General features: G+C 37.0%; 3 protein-coding genes across 9 annotated transcripts in view; 2 read left to right on the top strand and 1 right to left on the bottom strand.

Annotated features, from left to right (window-relative positions):
* The first annotated feature begins 2,625 nt into the window (after positions 1–2,625).
* sys1 (SYS1 golgi trafficking protein) lies at positions 2,626–4,882 on the top strand. Of its 2 annotated transcripts, none has more exons than XM_055213557.2 (4): positions 2,626–2,783; positions 3,471–3,693; positions 3,836–3,903; positions 4,005–4,882. In XM_055213557.2, exons 2-4 carry the CDS (start codon positions 3,532–3,534, stop codon positions 4,243–4,245), a joined length of 471 nt encoding a protein of 156 aa, XP_055069532.1. In that variant the 5' UTR covers positions 2,626–2,783; positions 3,471–3,531; the 3' UTR covers positions 4,246–4,882. The 2 variants fall into 2 exon arrangements, with proteins under 2 accessions (XP_055069532.1, XP_055069531.1); XM_055213556.2 differs by having other exon boundaries at positions 3,466–3,693.
* Positions 4,883–6,427: 1,545 nt separating this feature from the next.
* snrpc (small nuclear ribonucleoprotein polypeptide C) lies at positions 6,428–9,245 on the top strand. The gene is made up of 6 exons (XM_055212834.2): positions 6,428–6,542; positions 6,967–7,009; positions 7,101–7,209; positions 7,361–7,450; positions 8,610–8,714; positions 8,801–9,245. The coding sequence occupies exons 1-6, from the start codon at positions 6,535–6,537 to the stop codon at positions 8,923–8,925; spliced, it is 480 nt and encodes a 159-aa protein (XP_055068809.2). The 5' UTR covers positions 6,428–6,534; the 3' UTR covers positions 8,926–9,245.
* A 105-nt stretch (positions 9,246–9,350) lies between these two features.
* anks1ab (ankyrin repeat and sterile alpha motif domain containing 1Ab) overlaps positions 9,351–22,303 on the bottom strand; it is a 39,201-nt gene continuing 26,248 nt past the window's right edge. For 3 of the 6 annotated variants that reach the window (XM_073870500.1, XM_073870499.1, XM_073870498.1), the window contains 4 exons: positions 21,192–21,329; positions 20,561–20,740; positions 17,274–17,372; positions 12,960–14,540 (listed from right to left, as the gene is read on the bottom strand). In XM_073870500.1, coding sequence (XP_073726601.1) covers positions 14,394–14,540; positions 17,274–17,372; positions 20,561–20,740; positions 21,192–21,329 — 564 coding nt within the window. In that variant the 3' untranslated portion in view covers positions 12,960–14,393. Of the gene's footprint in view, positions 11,065–12,958; positions 14,541–17,273; positions 17,373–20,560; positions 20,741–21,191; positions 21,330–22,303 lie in introns of those variants that run through there. The other 3 variants (XM_073870503.1, XM_073870501.1, XM_073870502.1) reach the window with 3 other exon arrangements.

The raw sequence follows: 22,303 nt of genomic DNA, 5'->3' as shown, positions 1-22,303 counted from the left end.
GTTTCTCCTAGACTCCATATGAATTGAATTGTGAGCAAATAGAAACCTTTGCTAGTGTATACGTTTCTCCCAAAATAAGGTTGCATATGTCTGCACTAGAGATTATAAGATCATAATACTTTTTTCATCCAATGTATTGGATTATATTTATTAATTGGATTAAATTGGATTACAGTTATTATAGCTATCCAATCTACATTAATTACTTTTGTGTATTCAGCAGGAATCTCAGTTGTATGTGTTTCTAGTTCTCCTATGCTAATACAGCACTTAATTAAAACACAAGAGACTTCCAAATTTCATGAGCTATGCAAAACCAACATCTAAGCAACAACACTTCCCTCTCGAAAGAAGAAAAATAGTGAGTAGAGTAATAAATGACATTTATAGATGGTTTCATCGGACGCACGTGCGCTGGCGCGATACACGTCTGGATCCGAACTTTACTTCCGTTTTTTTTAATAGTCTGACTAGTTGCTAAACTGATCTCTTGAACAAATGCCTCGTTGAAAATAACAAATGTTTTGGTTTCCTAGGTAATCTATGTGTTCGTTTTTTGCTTGTTATATAAATAAACTATGTTTAAAGAACTTTAAAGAACTTTGACCGCCGTCAGTGTATGAATGTGGGAGTGAATGGGTGAATGTGAGGCAAATTGTAAAGCGCTTTGAATGGCCATAGGTCTGTTAAAAGCGCTATATAAATGCAGTCCATTTACCATTTTGTTGTTATTTATTCTTAGCAGAGTTTACCGGAAATTATGTGTGGACCACGACAGCCGCTTGTTTATGTTGTTACTGCTGAAACCGTCTATAAATGACTTAATCTTAAAGGGCCGATGCCTAATTTCACAAGATGAAATATGAGTCTTAGGTGTGCCTAGATATGTGTCTGTGAAGTTTCAGCTCAAAATTAGCGCTATGATAGATATGTATAAAGGCTAGATGTCTCGCTTGCACTGCTGGCCAATTGAGTGGAACGTCCGCATTTGGCGGCCATCTTACCACATGACGCTCGCTCACTTATAGCATTCAGTTTTAATGGTGCAGGTACTTTTAAATGACCATAACTTGCTTAAATCTCTACCGATTTTCAAACAGTTTGGTTTGTTATAAAACATAAAATATTGTTTATAATATTGTGAGCCAGGGTTGTGTCTAAAATATGGCTGTAGTAAAATAAATCTGACAAAAACCAAGAAAGCAAATTCTCTCCTCTCTCTCTCTCTCTCTCTCTCTCTCTCTCTCTCTCTCTCTCTCTCTCTCTCTCTCTCTCTCTCTTTCTCTGTCTGGTTACATTGTCATAACTTGGTGTACAGAGGTACTGTATATCATGATGTTCTAACTTCCTACCGAAACAACTGACAGAGGTGTCGATGACAAACTCCCTGCTCTTCTTTACACGCATAATGAAACCAGTGAGATGTGTGATAACACCTCAGAAGAGTCAGGGGTTAAAGGGTGTAGTTTTTGACACTGTGGTGACAGCCAGACTGTGAAATGTCACAGACTACAAAACAGGAAGGAGTCACAAAACCAACAGTGAACTTTCTTTCACCATAACAGAGATCATGCAAGTCCTTTTAAAGGGGACATTTCACAAAACTGTTTTAAGATGTCAAATAAATATTTGGCATCTCTAGAGTGTGTATATGAAGTATTGGTTCAAAAAAACATATAGATAATTTATTATAACATGTTACATTTGCCACTTTGTAGGTGTGAGCAAAAAATTTTGGGAGTTTTGGGAGTATCCTTTAAAATGCCAATGAGCTGATCTCTGCACTACATGGCAGTGCTGTGGTTGGATAGTGCAGATTAAGGGGGCGGTATTATACCTTTCTGACATCACAAAGGGAGCCAGACTTAATTTACCAATTTTTTTACTTTTTCACATTTTCTAGGTTGAAGCATAGGGACCCAATTATAGCACTTGAAACAAGTCCCCTTTAAAACAATTTCTTAAGGGTCTCACTCGCACAGATCACATATTTAAATAACATTTATCCATTTGCCAGACTTAATCAAGGCAACTTTCAATGCATTAAAGACAAGTTATACGTTTATTATCAGTATGTGTGTTCCTTGGGCTTTAACCCTAAACTTGCGTTGCGTTGAGCCATTTTCCTAACTATTTCTTTTTGGTATACAATTGCACTTTACAACAGGTTAACATTAAATTATAAACTTTAATATTTTGGTTTAGAGCCAACTGTTTTAAATGTTCCTATATAAAAGCTTAAATTGATGTTGTTTTATCAAATTAAGCAGGTGATCTTGCTAATACAGATGATATGATAATTCTAACTCCCATGCAGCTTTTAATACCAATGATATGAAAATATTTGATAAAAATTAATTTTATCATAATATATTCATGAATATAAAGTGATTTTATAAACGTTGTTTCCTACCTGAGGATTTGCGTTCGTCCCACACCACAGAATCGTGTTACCTCAGGGCCTTTACTGTCACTAAATCATAATTCTCCCACTTATATATTATAATTTACTGAATTAAATGTTATTTTAGCTTTTTTGACAATAAACAACAGTTAGAAGATCTTTTATAAAGTGAATGTTTTAAAATGAACTGTTAAAAAGGTGCTATGCGACAATGTTCTGTGTCGAATCTGCGCCGAGCGACGCAAAGTTAGCGATGACGTCACGCCGTGATCACCAGCTGAAAGTTTCCTATGCGGTTTAAGTGATTATTATTAGCGCTTTAACGAACCTTAACCTGTCACCCGACGGAGGATCACGTTACGGATCTGGCGTGTTTGGGGTTTGTATTTTTATGATGTTACAAGCGTTAAACAGATGTCAACAACGGCGTTGGCTAGCAAAGAGTTAGCGTGCTAATGCTAATAAACAGTTAGCTAGCCTGTTAAACGTATCGTTTTACTTTTGTGTTTATGAAGTTGACTTGGCATCACACTAATATCATCATATAAACTAATTTTCAGATAGTGTTGTTAGAACAAACGATATGATAATATATTTTCTAGTATGTTTATATGATGTGTTGATGCTAACTCCTAACAGTTAATGTCTTTTGTAATTAGCTTGGTCACTAACAAAATATACAGTGGTAATACTATGTTTTTGGACTTGTGCTATTGGCAGCTTGTAAAATTCACAGTAGTTACTTGAATAATAGGATAACCATATTATTATCTGATTACGTCACTCAACCACGATGGTACTTTTGTTAAGGCGTTTATCGTGATTATCTGTTTTGATTGGTAGATCAATAGGAGATGACCTCATTCACAACAATGTGAACTTTGTACTGTATCATTCCAGAACTAAGTTTCCAACAATCAATGGCCGTAGTGATAATCTATTGATGCTTAAATCTGTCCTCCCCAACATTACTGTTGATATGTTTCAGGGCATCAGATTTGAAAGGCAGTTGTTTAAATGTTGGAATTAAATGTTTCCATTTGTTTGATACTGTTTTGCAGTGCAGATTTTAAAGCACCTGTGGAGTCTGCCCGGGGACGCGTGTTGTCCCTGACATCTTCTGCAAGATGTCCAGTCATTTCCGCAGTTACATCTGGGATCCGGTCCTCATCGTCTCTCAGATTATTTTAATGCAGTGCATCTACTACAGCTTCTTGGGTCTGTGGTTGGCTGGTGTTGATGGTTTGGTGCAGACCAGTAGATCACTTGACCAGATATTCAATTATGAGGTAAACATTTCTAAGTTTAATACTTAAGATGTCAGGGTTGTTGAAAACCTGTTGATGTGTACCCACCAAAAGCAAAAATGCATGTAAAGTTTTTAGTTTTGGTTGAAACGGTCCCTAACTAGTTTGTAACCTTTGTTTTAAGGTGCTTGGCTTTTCAACAACACACGGTCGCCTCTCAATGATGGCGTTTATATTGAACTCTCTCACGTGGTAAGTTCATATCCGTGGCTTATTGTTTACGAGATCATTCCAATTCTGTCTGCCATCTGAAGTCATTTATGGCACAATCTCTCTGTTTCTACTCCCTTTAGTGCTCTTGGCTTGTGGTTTTTCATCAGACGTGGAAAACAGTGTCTGGACTTTACCATCACGGTGCATTTCTTTCACATGATTGGCTGCTGGATCTATAACGCCCACCTCCCAGCCGCTCTGTCGTGGTGGTTGGTCAACATGGCCTGCATGGCACTTATGGCGGTCATCGGCGAGTACTTGTGCATGCGGACAGAGCTCAGAGCCATTCCAGTAAACACAGCACCCAAATCGAACCTATGAGAACCGTATAGAGACAGATTTGGCACGGGTGATGCTGGAGCCTTGGGCTGGACAGGCTGTGGACTAATGCTGCTTTGGTTTTTGCAGTTTCGAGATGGAATGATTATTGGCCCCGAGGGAACAGAAATGAATTTTTACAGTGATGTAATGGTCATGTCACTGTATTCAATCGTAATCGTGTGTTTTAGACTAATTGCGGTCATGCCGTTATACGTACGAAAAGGACTTGGAATTTTCAAGCTTTAATGCTTGCCGATAATAATGATCTACTGGGACTTCCTTCATCCAGCATTATACCGTAATATATCGTAATTGCTCTTGTTTAGGACCAACTCTTACTGTTATTCACAGATGGTTACTGAAATGACAGAGATGGTCTGTTTTAAATGTGCCGAAACCTCCCAAGACTCATGTTAATAATAAAATAAAATACAGTCGCATACTGAATACTTTAATGGTTACAGTCAAATTTCTCAATGTCACCAAAGACACAGTTGGCCTTTTGTTTACCTTAAAGGTTAAAGTCAACAAAAACTGAATATCCAAACAAGGTATGCAACATTTCTAAAATCTTAGAATCTTAATTTAATCCTGGATAATGTCAATAAAATATTCACACACACACAAAAAAAGTTTTTATAAAAGAAGCATTTCCCTTAAGATTTTTCAAGTCAAGCTTTTCCATCAATAAATATGCTATATCACTCATGTAAATATGTCATTTTGTGGAAGTAAGATAGATGGTGGATAAGTTGCCTGCGATATAAAGTTACTGCAATTTCTGGGTCATTTTATAATGGGGATCTCAGCTCAGTATCAAACGTATGAACTTTGTTTGCTCTGTAAGTTACGTATTTCCTGTACTTCCTGTGCGTAAAACACTTTCAGCTTTTAGGATGCTGACTGTGATTACTTAATATTCATTGCTTATAGGATTCATGAACGTAAACGATTTGATAATCAGGAAGTGTTTGCACATTTTTACACTCCCTTGAGAAATTGTACAACGTGTTGCAACTTTTCACCAAATGGTTCTGATTGCTTTGGCAGAGCTTTCAACGGCAAAATAACGGACAAAACTGAATAAAATTATGCTGTTTTAATTCTTAAAAACTGCAGATAAGAAGTCATCTTCAAGGCATGAAAACAGTTCTTAAAAAAAATCTGGATGTTGTTTTGTTTCTCAAATACGTGTCATGAAACTGCTTTTAAAACGATAATGTTTTTCAATTGTTTTGTAAAAGCTCTGTTTTGGAAAATTGCTACAAATTGGTGAATAATATACAGCTGTGTTTGATAATAAAGCATTTCGATGGAGTTGTATATCTTTAATAATATTATTTTCATTTTCAGTGCATAACTCTCTTTTGTATGTAATTTTTTATTCTTATGATTCTCTTAATTACTGTAATACAGTACTGAAATTATCCTGGACACAATCATGTTTTGTTATCAAACTAAAACCGTCATCTACCTTATTTAGGAGTTTACTGTACGTTATGTGCAGGGCTGGAAATGGCAGAAATTCTTTGGGGGGTTATTTAAGATGACTTAAATTTTTACATGTATGCAATTGCAGATGCTTTTATCCAAAGCGACTTAAAATGCATTACAAGGTACACATTTTTTATTAGTATGTGTTTTCCCTGGGTTTGAATCGAACCCATGACTTTTGAAAAGGAAAAATCTGAAATGAAATCGATACACTGTACAGTCACAGTGACTGTGAAGTGTCATGACAAGTTTGCTGATGCATTATAAAATATTTTTATTTTATTTTTTATTAATTACTTCAATTTTACAAATAATCACTGCATATTATTACAAACAATTAATATATAAGTATCCATCAGCCTACCAGTAATTACAAAAATACAAAATAAGAGCATAAACTCAACGTTGACAAATAGTAAAAATGAAACAAATAAATAAATACATAATAACATCGCACAAAACACTATAAAATAGGATTACTCAAGCATTATAAAATAATATTTGCAAAAAAAAAACACTCATAAAATATATTTCCTTTTCAATTCCAGGAAAAATTTAGCCAGTTTGATTCTAAATTTTACCCCGACCCCATTTTAAGCCCTGGTTATAGGTTAATAGAAATTAAATAAAAAACGTCTTTAATCGCTAATTTATTAAAAAAAATCCGAGCTATCATGTTCCCGCCAAAACGTAAGGTGGCGCTAGAGCGAGCTCGTGTTTGCGCGATGACGTGACGGAAGCGCTGGATTGATTCTATATCCGGTCATTTTCGCACCGCGCTGCAGTGCTGCGACGATGCCGAAGTAAGTCTTGTATTATTGTTTATTTATACGCGTTTATTGTATGTAAATATTTTTGTGTATGTTAAAAACGCAGTTGGTTTGATCTGTAAATAGTAACCATTTTTAAAAAAGCGCCTTGAAGAGAAACGTCTGTTTTCACACATGAACTAGCTGTTTATGCTAATCCAGATCCTGAGTTTCGTTGCAGGGTTTTGATTTGTATCTAAAGTCATTTTTTTTGTATAAAAAGATAGTTTTTAGTATAATAAAACTCGCAAGTTTGTAAAATAATGATATGTAAATACAGTGTTTATGAGTATGGTATTGATGTTACACTGACTGGTTACTGAAGGTACAACGCCGTTAACGTCCAGTATCACAACTGTATAGATTGGTTTTGTTTATTTGGCTTTGTCTGACTTATGTGTTTATTTGTCTATCGCAGGTTTTATTGTGATTATTGTGACACGTACCTGACACACGACTCGGTAAGATTTCCATGTCATTGTCTAATGTTAATCTTTTGTTGTTGTATATGTGAAAATGTTGAACATTTGTGTGCAACTTTTCTCTTTACAGCCGTCTGTCAGGAAGACGCACTGCAGCGGGCGTAAACATAAAGAAAATGTAAAGGATTATTATCAGAAGTGGATGGAAGAGCAAGCTCAGAGTCTCATTGACAAAACGAGTGAGTTGTTTTATTTTCCATGTTTATCTCAGATCATACTTGATATAGTAATGTATGTGAATTGGGGACTTATTGACTCCTTTCTTTCACTTTTATGGGATGATTTGTAAAGTGATTCTGGTCTAAGGTAATTTTTTTATTTTTTTGACAGCGGCTGCCTTCCAGCAGGGTAAAATTCCACCCACGCCGTTCCCTGGTGCCCCTCCACCTGGTGGATCTCTGTTACCTCATCCAAATATTAGTAAGTCATTACGCTCCACAAATAATCAGAGTTATTAAAATTTGCCATGACTTAGGAAGGTTTCCTTGTATTCTGCGCAATAGGGTAAAATGTAGGGGACAGTGGGGCACAGACTAACTTTTTTGTCTTTGGTTCTATCATTCAAAAAAATAAGTTAATATTTTTGTACACAATCAACACGTTTGCTAAAAATGAACACTTAAAGTTTGTTTGTGGGACCTACCATTATCGTACAATTACACCGAAAGTGACAGGAGTGCAAACGCCCCATAGGTGGGGTTCATTCATAACAAACAGAGGGTTTGTTGTAACGCTGGCTAGGAAATTTAAACGCAAATAATTCAATCAGATTCTGTCTATATACTAAAATGATAAGTAACGGTTATCATTTTGATGAATAGTATTTACATTGTTTTCATTATCATTGTATACCTGAGGCTTACTGTAACAGTGCATTCACACGGGGCGCTAGCATTAACGCTTCCCATTCACTTTTAATGGGAGACGTCATGCGTTGCCGAACTGAATTGTGGATCCGTCAGTGCCGCGTCAGTGCCGTTGCTTGCGGCAGAAGTTGAACATTTCTCAACTTTTCACACGGAAACGCGTGCGTCAGCCAATCAGATTGCTTTATGCAAATAACCTAGGCAGAGCCAGCCAATTACGTTTATGGAAGACTAGAGCATAGGTTGCGGCCACTGTGATTGGCTGTCAGCCACGCTTTAGACAAGCCTTCCGTCAAGCGATATCGCACCATGTGAATGTACCGTAAAGCCCGATTTATAGTCGTGCGCAAGTTCTACGCCGTAGCTACGGTAAAAAAATGCAGGTGAAAAAACTGCGTAAGTATTTCCGTTTGCGACGGTGAAAACAAAGATGAGCCAAGTTAAGGAGTGATTTAACTTAAACTGCAACAAAAGTCACTGTTTATTTACTTCCATCATTGCTGGTCTTCTTAAATCATACACAACAAGTTGCTGTTTCTTCTTCGTTTGTGGGGTTAACTTGCCAAGCTGCACAGGAGATCTTCTGACAGTAAGACCATGAGCACAGATTGCTGTATAAATATGTAAAGTAGCCGGGTTATTATTAACCCTGGGTTAGTTTGTGCCCTGCTCACCCCTACTAGTGTCATAATGTTTTTTTTTTTTTTCTGCAGGTGGACCTCCAAGACCAGGTATGTTACCAGCCCCACCAATGGGTGGCCCTCCTATGATGCCCATGATGGGTCCCCCTCCACACGGTATGATGCCTGGAGGACCAGGTAAGACTTGGTGTCTTTAAACATAGCTTTTATGTAAATAAAACCATCCATATATTCAGAGGAATAATAACTTTTGCTTCTTTCAGGTCCAGGTATGCGGCCGCCAATGGGTGGGCATATGCAGATGATGCCTGGGCCTCACATGATGCGACCACCCGCACGGCCAATGATGTTGTCCGTTAGACCCGGAATGGTGCGACCAGATCGATAAAACACAGTGCCACGATTTATTACGTTTCCCCACAGATATTCATTGATCAAGGACTCGGCCAAATAACTGTGCACTGGTTTTACAGTAGATTTGAGTTTTATTCCCCATTTGAGTTTCACGATGACTTAACGTTTGTGGCCCGGAAGAGTTGGGAACATTCTGGTATGTCGCACCTTGACTGTAAGTTAAACCTTACATTGTGACAAACCCAAGGAAGTTATGTGAATTTGTGTATGATGTGCATTTATTACAAGTTGTTTTAATTTTTGTTAAGTGACTGTCGGCGTTTTTCATTTTTAGAAAATAAAACTGAAAAACAATTAGACTTGTTCTGTTTGTATTTGTAAAGTGAACTTGAGCATGCAAGTTGATTCTCCGTTAACAAAAACAGTTAAAATTCAACAAAAGACAAAAACCGATAGAGCAAAAATTCTAGTTGAATTTATTAGTTCAATGGCATTGAGACAGTATAATGATTGTTCCTTAAGTAGCTGTAATGAACATATGGAACAGTATGAACATTCAGGATGAAAGTACATTAAAAAGACATCTTTTAATCATAATTACTTTACCTTGAACATAGACCAACAGTGATATTTGATCCTGTGTTCAAGTGCAAGCATTCAGCCCTGATTCGAATGAATTTCTGACATCCTCATACCATAAAGAGAATACTGCTAATGTCATTGTCCATGTTTGCTTCAATTACGTGAGATTCAAGTGAATTCAAACAAGGATTGTGGCCTGAGGGGTTTGTGTGTTTTCATGATCTATAAATCGGTTTCATTGCAGCATATGTGCCCAGATTCATGTCAAATAAAGCACAAATGAAAAAAACTCAGATGTTTAGACAGCTAGTCTTTGTCATGTGGACATAAAGTGACAATAAATCCTTCATATTGCAAATCTATAGCCTACATATGCTACATCTTTGCTATTTCACAGTAATATCATTGCATCAGTCACTGGTTTGATTTAAATTTGACTTGATTCTTCACACACAGCTTTTTTTTAACATGTTTTCTTTTCATCTTAAACATGTTTGGTCACCATTTAGACCAACATTTTTTGATACCTCACATTCCTTCATCAAACAGTTTTAAAATGTACAAGGTTGAGACAAACTTAAGAGAATATTTTGCTATTCTCGCTCACAAAGTCCTCAATGTTCAAAGAAACCACAGTTTAAGAGAAAACATTGAACACAAATGTTACAATGTTCACACAGTGCTCAGTTTAGTGTAGTTCAGTTTTCTAGAAAGTTTTTTTGTCTTTGGACAGCAGTGAAGTAAAAACTTAACTTTAAAGGTCAAGAAATGTCCAGGTCATAAATGTCCCAATAAAATAAAAACAAATGTGAAGCCCATTTCCTTCTAAATTATATCACAATGCATTCTGCCCCTTAACTGGCGCAGAGCCTTTTGGGTGTGTGATAAAAATAAAAATAATGCAACAAAATATATATATTTATACATAAAATTGTCACAAAAATGATACACTTTTAGTGGTCTTACCAACAACAGCCACTAGGTGTCAATAGTTTGCTGCATATTCTTGTCACCAATTAATAAATTACTGTCACTGCATTATTATTACTGCTAAAAGGTTTTAAACATAAAAACTACATTCTTAGACCTTTACAATAATATCTAGTTGGTTGTGATAGATTAAAATGTACATGCAAACTATTACAGTAAACTGAGATGTCCCGCTTGTGCGCCAGTTAAGGGGATATTACTGCAATGCAAACAAACTACTGTATTGCGGTAATACGAATACATTTGCCCCCACATTTCTGTCGCAAACAAGATCCTAAAAATAGTAAATTTATTTCATGCAAAATACACATTTTGATTTTAAATGACCCAGACATTGCTTCATGAAATTAACCCGAATTGACCTTTACCCATATGAATGCTGAATTAGATTTGAATATTAGACAGGCTATTATGTCCATTTCCACACCACCTGCAGAAATAATTTTGGACAGTCGCAGTCGCTCTCGTACGGCAGTTAAGTGCTAATGTAAGATCTCGATTTTTCTCTCGCATACTCACTCAATTTCTTCACACAAAACGTTTCACCTGATTCCCCTTCAATTCACACCTTGGTGTCCGGAAACTTGAACGGTGGTGTCAGCTACACAAGGAAAAATATATTGGAATTCAGAAATGGGAACGTGCTAAAATCCCAATCAAGCTATTGTGTGTTGTCTGAGCCAAGGAAAGACAATGCTAATCACATAAGAAATATAAAAACGTATACAGAAATCACATAACATTATGTGATGGTATGAGTGAAATGGAGCCTCTTTGGATATTTTTGGTTAGGAAATGATACAAAACAACGTAAAAGGATGAGTTGAGGAATGATCGCGATACTGTGGATGTGCAACACAGTCACAAAGAAATTACCTCGAGATGTCATGAGAGACATAACAGTGAACAACAACCAGAATCAATGCAAACCTGTCCACACCAAAAATAACAAAAGGCCATGTACACACCTCCAAGTTTTAGGACTCAAATGGGACACGGTCGCTCTTGTCTCTTTTACAGAATACAGAAGTCATTTCATATTTAAACATGGCAACATTTTGGCAACTTGCACCTTTAAACTATACATGGATGGCAAAAGTTTGGTGTTGCCTATTTTTGATAAGCAAAGATATATTTACAAACGTTCGGTAATATTCAGGTCTGGTGTGAGCAAATTGGGTAAAGAGACATTATTGAAATTTGCAAAAAAAAAAATCAGGACACGCACCTGTCTCTATTTTTTTAAACACTGACCCAGCAAGCAATGTTGCTTTTAAAATACGACAAATAGCTATTCAAACATAGCCCAGACGTCTAGGCTAAAACGAGACCAAATTTGGGCTGTTGGAAAAAATGTAATAGACGTCTAACCGTGAATAAATAAATCAAAAAATTAAACCAAACACCTTGTAATCACTGTTGACTTTGCTTACATTATGGACATCTCACAAGTTTTTTGGCAAAAATTAAATGTAACCAAATTCAAGGTAGCAGTGTGTTACTCATAGCTGAGTCTATAGTTACTCGGTCTATAGTTAACCTAGTATGCTTGCTGGGTCAGACCACCCTACTAATGTACCTATGGATTGAATGAAATTGTGGTAATCGATACCCTGATTCTGAACTGAATGTGGTTTTATGTGGTTGTCCCTTAAGTAAAAACACTGAATTTATCTGCATAGTGCAAGTGTCCTTTGAGTCGAGACAAAACAAATATTACACAAGGTGAAAACTTTAAGCCAAAAAAATTAAAAACAACAATAGCTTTCATTTTATACACTGAAATGTTGTGAACAACTAAAGTTAACTTTTAAAGTGTTTACGCCATAACGTTCCTTAAACATTCAATACATTTCACAATAAACATACAGCTTTCTAGCCTATAAGTGCTTTTCATCTTGTGTCTTGACTTCATTATATTCTCGCATTAAGGGAGCATGTACACTGTACAAAAAAAAACTTTTAACAATTCAATTTAGTCAATTCAACCTGCTAAAAGGACACTCCATTTTTTTTTTAAATATTCTCATTTTCCAGCTCCCCCAGAGTTAAACATTTCATTTTTACAGTTTTGTAATCCATTCAGTTGATGTCCGGGTCTGGTGGTACCACTTTTAGCATAGCTTAGCATAATGCATTAAATCTGATTAGACCATTAGCATTGCGCTAAAAAATAACCAAAGAGTTTCGATATTTTTCCTATTTAAAACTTGACTCTTCTGTAGTTACTTTGTGTACTAAGACCGACAGAAAATGAAAAGTTGCGATTTTCTAGGCAGATATGGCTAGAAACTATACTCTCATTATGGCGAAATAATCAAGGACTTTGCTGCCGTAACATGGCTGCAGCAGGCGCAATGATATTACGCAGTGCCCAAAAATACACCAGAATGAGAGTATAGTTCCTAGCCATATCGACCTAGAACTTTTAATTTTCTGTCAGTCTTAGTAGACGATGTAACTACAGAAGAGTCAAGTTTTAAATATGAAAAATATTAAAACTCTTTGGTTATTTTTTTTAGCACAATGCCAATGGTCCAACCAGATTCAATGGATTATGTTAAGCTATGCCTAAAGTAGTACCCGGAGATCGGCTAAATGGATTACAAAACAGTAAAAATCAAATGTTCAACTCCAGGGGAGCTGGAAAATGAGCACACTTTCAAAAACAGTGAAGTGTCCCTTTAAGGTTTCACTTGTGATAAGTTGACAACTTAAACAAACACCAAAGTGTTCACGTCTATGGCCGGCGTATGCTCTCAATTGTTTCCAATGGAAGTGCTACGCTTTTCAAAAATGCCAGCATGCTGGCGGATTTCGTTAGTGCTGAGCGGGACAGTGGAGGAGCGGCGGGACAAACATCAAAACAACCAACCGGCGCATCGTTCAACAACTGATAAACAAAATAGAAGAATCATAGCAACCAAAGCTCATTAAAAAAGCTTTGGTGTACACTCCCCCTTACGGTTAAAAAAGTAACTATTTTTACGTATACCAAAATATTGAGTTTCACTCTCCTTCAAAGGACTTTGCAGTGGAAATCTTAGATTAATAACATTTCACAAAACAAACCATTAAACACAGAAAGAACCCAAATGTAAACACATTTACAATGTGATGTTACAAAGTTACAAATATAAAAAACCTCAAACCTAATTCCTTCCCATAAGTGAGAAACCAGAATAAAACTTTTGTCTTGGATATTATAGTCATTCCACTCGAACACTTGACGTTTAAAATCCAAACCTAGGTTAAATCTAAACAGGCATCAGTCTTTCTTCCTCCGAATCTCAGAGCTGCAAACGCCTGGTAAGACAAAAGGAAGCACTGGATGTGAATTGAGATGACCAAAATCAAATGAAGGCGTGCTGGGGAGAAATGGGTCAAGCTAAGATCCAGCTAACGGAGAAAAGTGATCTAGTGCTACAGGGTTTGGGGAGCGCTCATGGAGAATTGCCGCATTCATGTTGGGGAACGTACGTAAACTTAGTATTAGTATTGCTGCTGCAGTTTGTGGATGTCTAACAAAGTTCTGCCAACACGTCCTTCGAGATGAAATGCTACAAATGTCCAAGCTACCCGGTAGGACCCGTTGGCTCGAGTTCGGAGGTTTTATGATAGAGAACCCTCTGATACGAGGGACCGGACCGTAAACATTCAGCGTGACGTATAAAAGAGGGAAGCTTTCTGAGGCGAGGTTTTCTGATCACGACGGAAGGCTGGTTAGACGACAAATCCAGGTTTTACAGTCAAGATGGAAAAAGAAGGTGGTGGAGGCATTGGGCTCTCCGAGAGGGCAAGGTGTGGGGATAGGATTGGTGCAGGAAGTAGTCTTGCCCTGAGGAAGGCTACAAATCACAGTGTGAAGGCACGGGGCACTAGAGTTTACCGGGCGGGGTTGAATCGGGGCAGCAGGCGGGATCGGGGTCTTCAAAATATGGTGGTCTCGTACTTGGTGCTACTCGAAGGTCTGGAAGAGTCCCGTGGTTCGTAGAGCCAACTGGTGCTGCCGAACGACTGCAGGTCCGTTTCGTGATCCAGAAGGTCCATCTGAGGGTGGAGGAGCTGGGAATGATACTGCGGGAGAGAGGGGCAGCCAACGGAACGTGAGGAGACTGAGGACGGTGTGGGTGAACATCATGTAGGAGATATCTCACATATGATTTTGGTTTGAGTGCATCTACTGAATTTGTCCGAAAACGTTGTACTAACTGCAACTACAAGCAAATTTACTTCCATTGCACGTAAACATTTCTGAAAATCAATCTAAAGGTGTATTATTAAACAACATCCTTACAAACTGGAATTTGTTGTTAAAGGGGACATTTCACAAGACCAAATAAATCGTTTGTGTCCCCAGAGTACATATGTGAAGTTTAAGCTCAAAATATCATATAGATAATTGATTACAGCATGTTAAAATTGCAACTTTGTAGGTGTGATGGCAGTGCCGTGGTTGGATAGTGCAGATTAAGGGGCGGTATTATCCCCTTCTGACATCACAAGGGGAGCCAAATTTCAATGAGCTATTTTTTCCATGCTTGCAGAGAATGGTTTACCAAAACTAAGTTACTGGGTTGATCTTTTTCACATTCTCTAGGTTGATAGAAGCACTGGGGACCCAATTATAGCATTTAAACATGAAAAAAGTCAGATTTTCATGATATGTCCTCTTTAAATGTATATATTTAAGATGACAATCGCTGGAGAGATGGTAAAGCCAAGCTGTACTATCTGTGATATAGAAATATAATCATGTGATTTTAACAATTTTTAACATGTCCAGGTCATATTTCACCACCAAAAAAGACTACAATGTTGCTTTAAGTATAAAATGTTTTGCATTATGACTATCTATGAAAATGAAGAAAAATTCTTAATACGATAACTTTTAGGGTTTTTATTTGTCATTTTTATTCCTACACTGTAAAAAAAATTGACAATTTTTTTATGTTACTTGCCGTTTTTTGTGATCCCACTTTTCAACCTTTAGTTTGTGTGTAATGTTGCTGTTATAAAGCTCAAAGTTCAATGCCAAGCGATATATATTTTCTTTAACAGAATTCGCTTTTCAAGGACTACATAGAACGGCCGGTTTGGACTACAGCCATCTACTTCCCAGGTATATGACGTCAATATTTATATTTTTAAGACATTCAATTACAGAGAAATAAAAACAGAAAAATAATCAACACCCATGGAACATTTCTTAGCCAATCAGAATAAAGCATTCAACAGGCCCATGGTATCAGCAGATAAAAGCAAATGTTCCCTCTATCGGATATCGGCCAACTGTTTAAAAACACAGTCGATTATCAAATTATACAGTCACACTGTTAAAAAGTTGGTTCAACACCGTAAAAAATACTTTGCTGCCTTAATTTTTTAGTTTTAGTTTAATCCACTTACATTTACAAGTCATTTCAATTAACCATTATTTATCCTGACCAGAAACGAATTGTTATAACTTATAATATATAGTAAAAATATGTCAACTTCATATTATAAGTTGTAACAACTTATCTCTTGTCAAGATAAATAATAGTAAGTTTAAGGGGGTCGCACACCGGATGCGCAGCTCTGCGTCGCGTCAAGTCGTGTCTAGGACAACTCGGAGGTATTGTACACCGGAAGTCCACATTAAATAGTGCGAGCTTGGTCAGATAGTGTCTACTTCAAAATGCAAAATATACGTTAGCAGCCAATGTTAATCATTAATGATTTGGTACAAATATGATGTTATTTAATGTTGAACTATGTGAGTGGCGCTCTGTGGCGCGACAGGGATTAGAGCAACTTCCTGAGTCGTAGCTGGGCGCAGGTGTGCGTATACTCATAGAAAGCAATGTGTTCGAGTTTTTTAGAGCTGCGCGTCCGGTGTGCGACCCCCTTAATGAAACAAAAATCTGTATACCGCTGTTTTCACTATCCTAAAAAAAAACGAACTGATGTCAAAAAAAAATTCCAATAGGGTAAGCTAATTTTTCTTTAATATTTCTTAAATTCAGTGTTTCAGAAAAATGTTCAAGATTTTTTTGCTTACCCCATTGGCAGATTTATTTGCTTGTTTTATGCACAAAATCACTTAAATTTGATATTTTTGGTCTAAAAACTAGACTTATTTTCTTGGGTCGTTGTGCTCATAAAGAAAAAGCATCTAAATTTAAGAATTTTTAGATATTTTTACTGAAAACAAGACAAAAATACTAAGAATTTTTTTTCTTGAAAATATTTTTTTGCAGTGTAGATAGTAACTGAATATCGGTATCTCTTCCAAAAATACTTGACATGGATATTGACTGCATTTCTATCTCATATCTCTTATTGGAATAGTGAAAACTTGTATCTTAGACAGTATAAGCATCTTTTGTACTATTGCCTCCCTATGACACATCGCTTTTATTGTTTCCTAATCTTTGTAAGTCGCTTTGGAGAAAAGAATCTGTTAAATGCCTAAATGTAAATTCATTTGATGCAGGTGTGAAATATGACCCATTTCATTACCGGTTTCTGAGAGATTCACTCAACCAAGCTGTAGTCTGCTAACATAATGAGCAGATCCTCAGGCCAAAACAAGACCATCGCCTCATCGCTATATTATACAAGACTGGCAACTCACATTTGGACATTTCCCTTAAAAGATGAACAGACTTCACTCTACCACATTTTAAAATTGTGACCTGTTGCTAGTGTCAAACAAAGATGTGCATGAGGGGAAAATAAGTGGATAATAGTGAAAACATAAGAGGAAAATTAGTAAAGTGAAAAGTGGAAGGGAGGAGACAGCTAGAAAGAGAAAGAGAGCAGAACCTGAACTCCAGGGCTGAGGGAGGGCAGCGGGAGGTAGGAGGGGCGGTGGGCGGAGCACGTGTGACAGTAACAGCAGCGGCATTCAAGCACAGGTGCACCCTGGGAAGGATAGAGTACAGGTTTACGGAGACAGATAGGATGTGATAGATCTATCGGGTCTGGTGGGGAAAGCATTTGACGTCTGCATATTCAAATGTGACGGGAGTATCTGAATTATTTGACATCACTGATATTTTGGTTTTTGCAATGTGGTACTTCACTATTTATTGAGTTTGATAGCATGCACATTCTGGTGAATGTTATGTTACTATAGCCCTAACAGCACATGCCATATTTAGATTAAAAACAGCAAGAACTGTGACTATATTGTGTTAAAAATTGAATTTGTCATCCTAATTAATTTTGCATTACCAAAAACAAGGTTGTGAGGGATTCTATATACAGTTATATTTGCAGAACCTGACAAAACACTGAAATCTTTTACCAAATTTCCATTGGGGTTTCGCCTAAAACTGAAACCGCCTACTTCCATACTATATAGTAGGCGAAAAGCAGTAGGCGAGGAATGTGTCGGAATTACAAAAACAGTGGGCGAAAAGTACCCAGATGACCTACTACTTCCGGCAAGATCCTGAAGTGTTCATTCGATGGACCCTTTACTATCCTGTGAGCCCCGGGAGAGGAGTTATCCAACGAAGAGGAAGGAGATGCGTTGTTTTATTAAAGGACAAGTTCTGTATTTTACACTTAAAGTTCTGTTTTCAGATTGTTTATGACGAAATAGAACAGTTTTGACTGAAATTTCGACATATGCGGCTGCCCCGAGAATCCTCGGGCGTCTATTGCCTCACCTCCCACCTCTACAATGGGTGTACAGGTGCACAGGAACAATCCTTCCTAAAATGCATTAAACTTTCGTTTACAAAGACGTGAAACTCACCGAGTGGTCAGGGGTGTTCACTGATATGCCCCAACAAAAATCGCTGCAGAAGATGCTTTCCAACAGCTGTTTTAGCATTCGTTGTAAACTTGTGGACCTATTTTTCCAAACGCCTCACACCTGTATATTCTTCCGCTGAGAGCTTGAATAATAAACACTCCAGCCCAGTTGGTGGCGAAAATCCGCCAATTGCAAGAATACAAACAAAGTTCCCGGCGCGGAGTAATGCCGTACCTCACAGCACATCTAATACAAGTCAATGGAGTTGGACAAAAACTACGATAAAACCTGTTTGAGTGCGTATTTTGCGGCGATTTTGTGTGAGCATATCAGTGAACACCGCTGACCACTCGTTGAGTTTCACGTCTTTGTAAACTAAAGTTTAATGCATTTTAGAAAGGATTGTTCCTGTGCACCTATAGACCCATTGTAGAGGAGGGAGGTGATACAAGAAACACGCGAAAATTCTCGGGCCAGCATCATATGTCCAAATTTCAGTCAAAACCGTTTTATTTCATCATAAACAATCTGAAAGCCGGGCTTTAAGTGTAAAATACTGAACTTGTCCTTTAAAAAATGTCCAAAAGGAGTAACGCGGCTCTATTCAAATGCAAATACATATATTAAACAGCTGTTCCTTGTGGTTAAATTGCACTAGTTTAATGTCATTACAGTTAAGGGGGGGGGTGTTGGGGTCAACGGTATTTCATGCATTCTGAAATGCTAAACATAGGCAAAGTTTCAAAAAAGCAGTTGGACGTGTTACAGAGTATTTCTTTGCCGAATGCACTTTGCCAGGTATCGTACGAGTTTTTTCTGAACACCGGTACAGCTTACATACTTGCGCGCAGTAACATTGACGAAAGTTTGAGCGAGAGGAGAAGTAGTCAGGAGTGATGATGTTACTGCACGGCAAGGTAAGTGCTCTTCCGCCATACAATATAGTTCTCATTTTTATCTGCTTAAAAAATCTCAACGTTTTATTTTGTGCCACCATACTTACTCGTGTAACAGTCTTTAAATAGCTAAAACATGGAAGTGTTTGGTGGCTTCTAAATTCATCCCTGTTTGGATCCTAAGGAATGAATGGGGCTAGGCTAAATGCTAACACATTCACAACGCGCAGTACAAAAATAAAGTGCACCCATTGAAAAAAGATAGATATGTATTAATTTGTCTCAGTTGAGGTAAGAACATAGTAAAATATAAAAAAAGGTGGTGTTTTCCTTTAAATATAAAAACCGTATACGGGTGATTCTCACGAAACCATTGAAACACCAAGGCAACAATGATTTTAGCTTTAAAATGTGTAATATAGTACCATTAAAAAGCATCAGAATTAACACAATACTGTGTTCTAACTTGCACAATGTGTGATTTCAACATAAGAATTTATAATTGGAAATTTTATCTCATTTTCTGCTGAAATTCTCATTACCGCAATGTGTTTGGCTGTGTTTAAACATGCGTTATGTTGTAATTTAATCAAATTAACACAAAAATATTAAGAAAAAAAATAAATGGATGTTTTGCTAGACTACTTTAGATGACAGAAAAAATATTTACTGAATATTCATGTATAATAATAATAAAGAAAAATTAGGAAAATGATGTGTCCATGCCTGATGTTCTCATCCTCCGCAACACTTTTTGAAAACAGTTTAAGCACACATACAGAATTTTAATAAAGTTTGATTTTGAGTGACCAAGCACATGGACCAGCTACTTCAAGATGGCTACCAGGTAAGATCATTTTTTTTACAGTTAATTTGAAATATTGTCTTGTCAGAATGCTTACACGACATTTTGATTATCATTACCGCAACAGATGCTTATTAAATGTTAATTTAATTAATAGAAACATAATACTTTGATTTTAAATGCATGTGCAGAATCTCCAAATTATGTTCTTTCAGGTTTGTCATGTCATTTTGAAAATATGTCAGTGTTGATGTTTTCTGACTGTTGCGGTAATGAGATTTTTTAGGACTAATTTTTTAAATTATGTTACAAAAAGTGTTAAATGATAAGTAAAAGTTTTTAAATTAATGTTCCCATTTACTCCAGACTTTGTGGGAAAAAAAGTAAATTTAAGCAATTTTTACATTTTCATGCTTGACATTTTTAAAACCAAGTTTTCGTGAGAATCACCCACACAATGTTGAAATAGTAAGGTTTTCAAGGTAAAAACAATTATTGTTCAACCACTATCGATTCCTTTAACACAATATATTCACAGTGCACGGTTCATCCTTATTTAATAAGCTTATCCATTTATTCTGTGCATTTGTACTTCTCACTGATGGCAAAGTGCACACAGGTGTCTGTGTGATGAACTTATACTCACTACGGCGCGGCGTGTACTGTTGCGGGATTGAGACGTCGGCCGACTGCTCTTGATTTCTATATTTTCTGTCGCTGGACCTGCAAAGGAACTGTGACGCCGGGCCTTCTGTGCTTGGAGAGCCACCTGATAGGCCACCTCGAACGCTTGTCCCAGAGTCAAAATGATCTCGTACGTCTGTGTCTGCATAAAGAACGGTCACTGGTTTTAGGAACGGTTATCAAGACTGGAATATAATAAACAGAGTCACAGGAAACAAGATACAGATGATTACTAATTAAACTTTTATCCAGAGCTACAAATACTACAACAAAAGTACTTGTGACCATATCTGTGACCTTATCCAGTTGATAATAAAGATTATATTTTAACAGAATGACCTTTACATTATGTACAATGATTTTATGTAGACAACAGTAAATCTGAGTTTTCACAGGCAGTGTTACATTTTGAATAGGATGAAAATAACTTGTGCAATACAAATGTTATAAATGTACATCAATCGAAAGTACATGTCTGAGCAACACTGAGGTCATAGGTTCAATGCCCACATACTGATAAAATGCTTAGTTTGAATGCGCTGTAAGTTGCTTTGATTAAAGCATGTTTCGTTATTAGATAAACCAACACCTACCACCTCTACCGTAGTGAAGACATGACAGAAGTGATATCCAGACTTCAGGTCTTTTGTGATGTAGGCAAATGTACAGAGGTCATCAGGATCCTGGGCTGCACATGAGATATTCTGGATCTCGTGTTCTGCAACTATTGCCTGAAAAAACATCCCAAGAGCCCATCACAGTCTCAAAAAAGTTAAAAACAAATATAGCTGCAAGCATGGGTTTAAGCCATTTAAGACCTTTAATGGCTTGACTGTGTAGATATTCTGCATTGTTAGCAAATGTACTAATGATTATACTCCAAGCCACAAGTGAAATAAGCTCACCCCCATGCCTCTATGATGTTCTGATGCAGAGATATAGGCCTCGCTAAACGGTTGAAACAGTACTTTGGTTGGTTGGTAGGGAGACAAGAGTCAAACAGGCCCACTGAGTTCATACCTGTCAACCCTCCCGTTTTTCCCAGGATTCTCCCGTATTTTATCATTCATTCTTGACATCAATTTCCCGTATTTCTCCTGTATTTTTAGTCTTTCTATAATAAATCCCACATCGGCATATTTGATGTTTGCTACATTCACCTCGGGTAAAGCAGGCGGCAGTACATCTGTAACATATCACTCAAAAGACACCTGCCAATGTAAAAAGAAGAAAAAAGCTTCCCTGGGATGGGTGGAGGAGTACAAGTCACAACCGCTGTGCGCAAGTCCACCCGCCAGCATACACAAACTCACACGTTTGGATATGCGGACTGATGTGTATAGAGAGGTGTGCATTTTTTAAAATATAAATTTGCGTGTAGGGAAACACTGCTGTCCGCGACCTATGTGTATAACAAGTCACTTGAAGGAGCCATATAAACAATAATACAAGGTATACACTGCAAAAAAATGACTTTTTTACTTAGTATTTTTGTCTTGTTTTCAGCACAAATATCTAAAAATTCTTAAATCAAGATGCATTTTCTTAATGAGTAAAATGACCTAAAAAAAGAAAAAAAAAAAACGATCAAATCTAAGTGAATTTGTGATTAAAACAAGCAAAAAAAAAAAATAAAAAAATCTGCCAATGGGGTATGAAAACGTTACATAAATTTTTCTTGAATTGAGTGTTTAAGAAAAAAATT

This window comes from Misgurnus anguillicaudatus, chromosome 8 (assembly GCF_027580225.2).
Source record: "Misgurnus anguillicaudatus chromosome 8, ASM2758022v2, whole genome shotgun sequence".
In the NCBI taxonomy this organism is placed as follows: Eukaryota; Metazoa; Chordata; class Actinopteri; order Cypriniformes; family Cobitidae; genus Misgurnus; species Misgurnus anguillicaudatus.
This window is presented reverse-complemented; position numbering and strand designations above follow the sequence as displayed.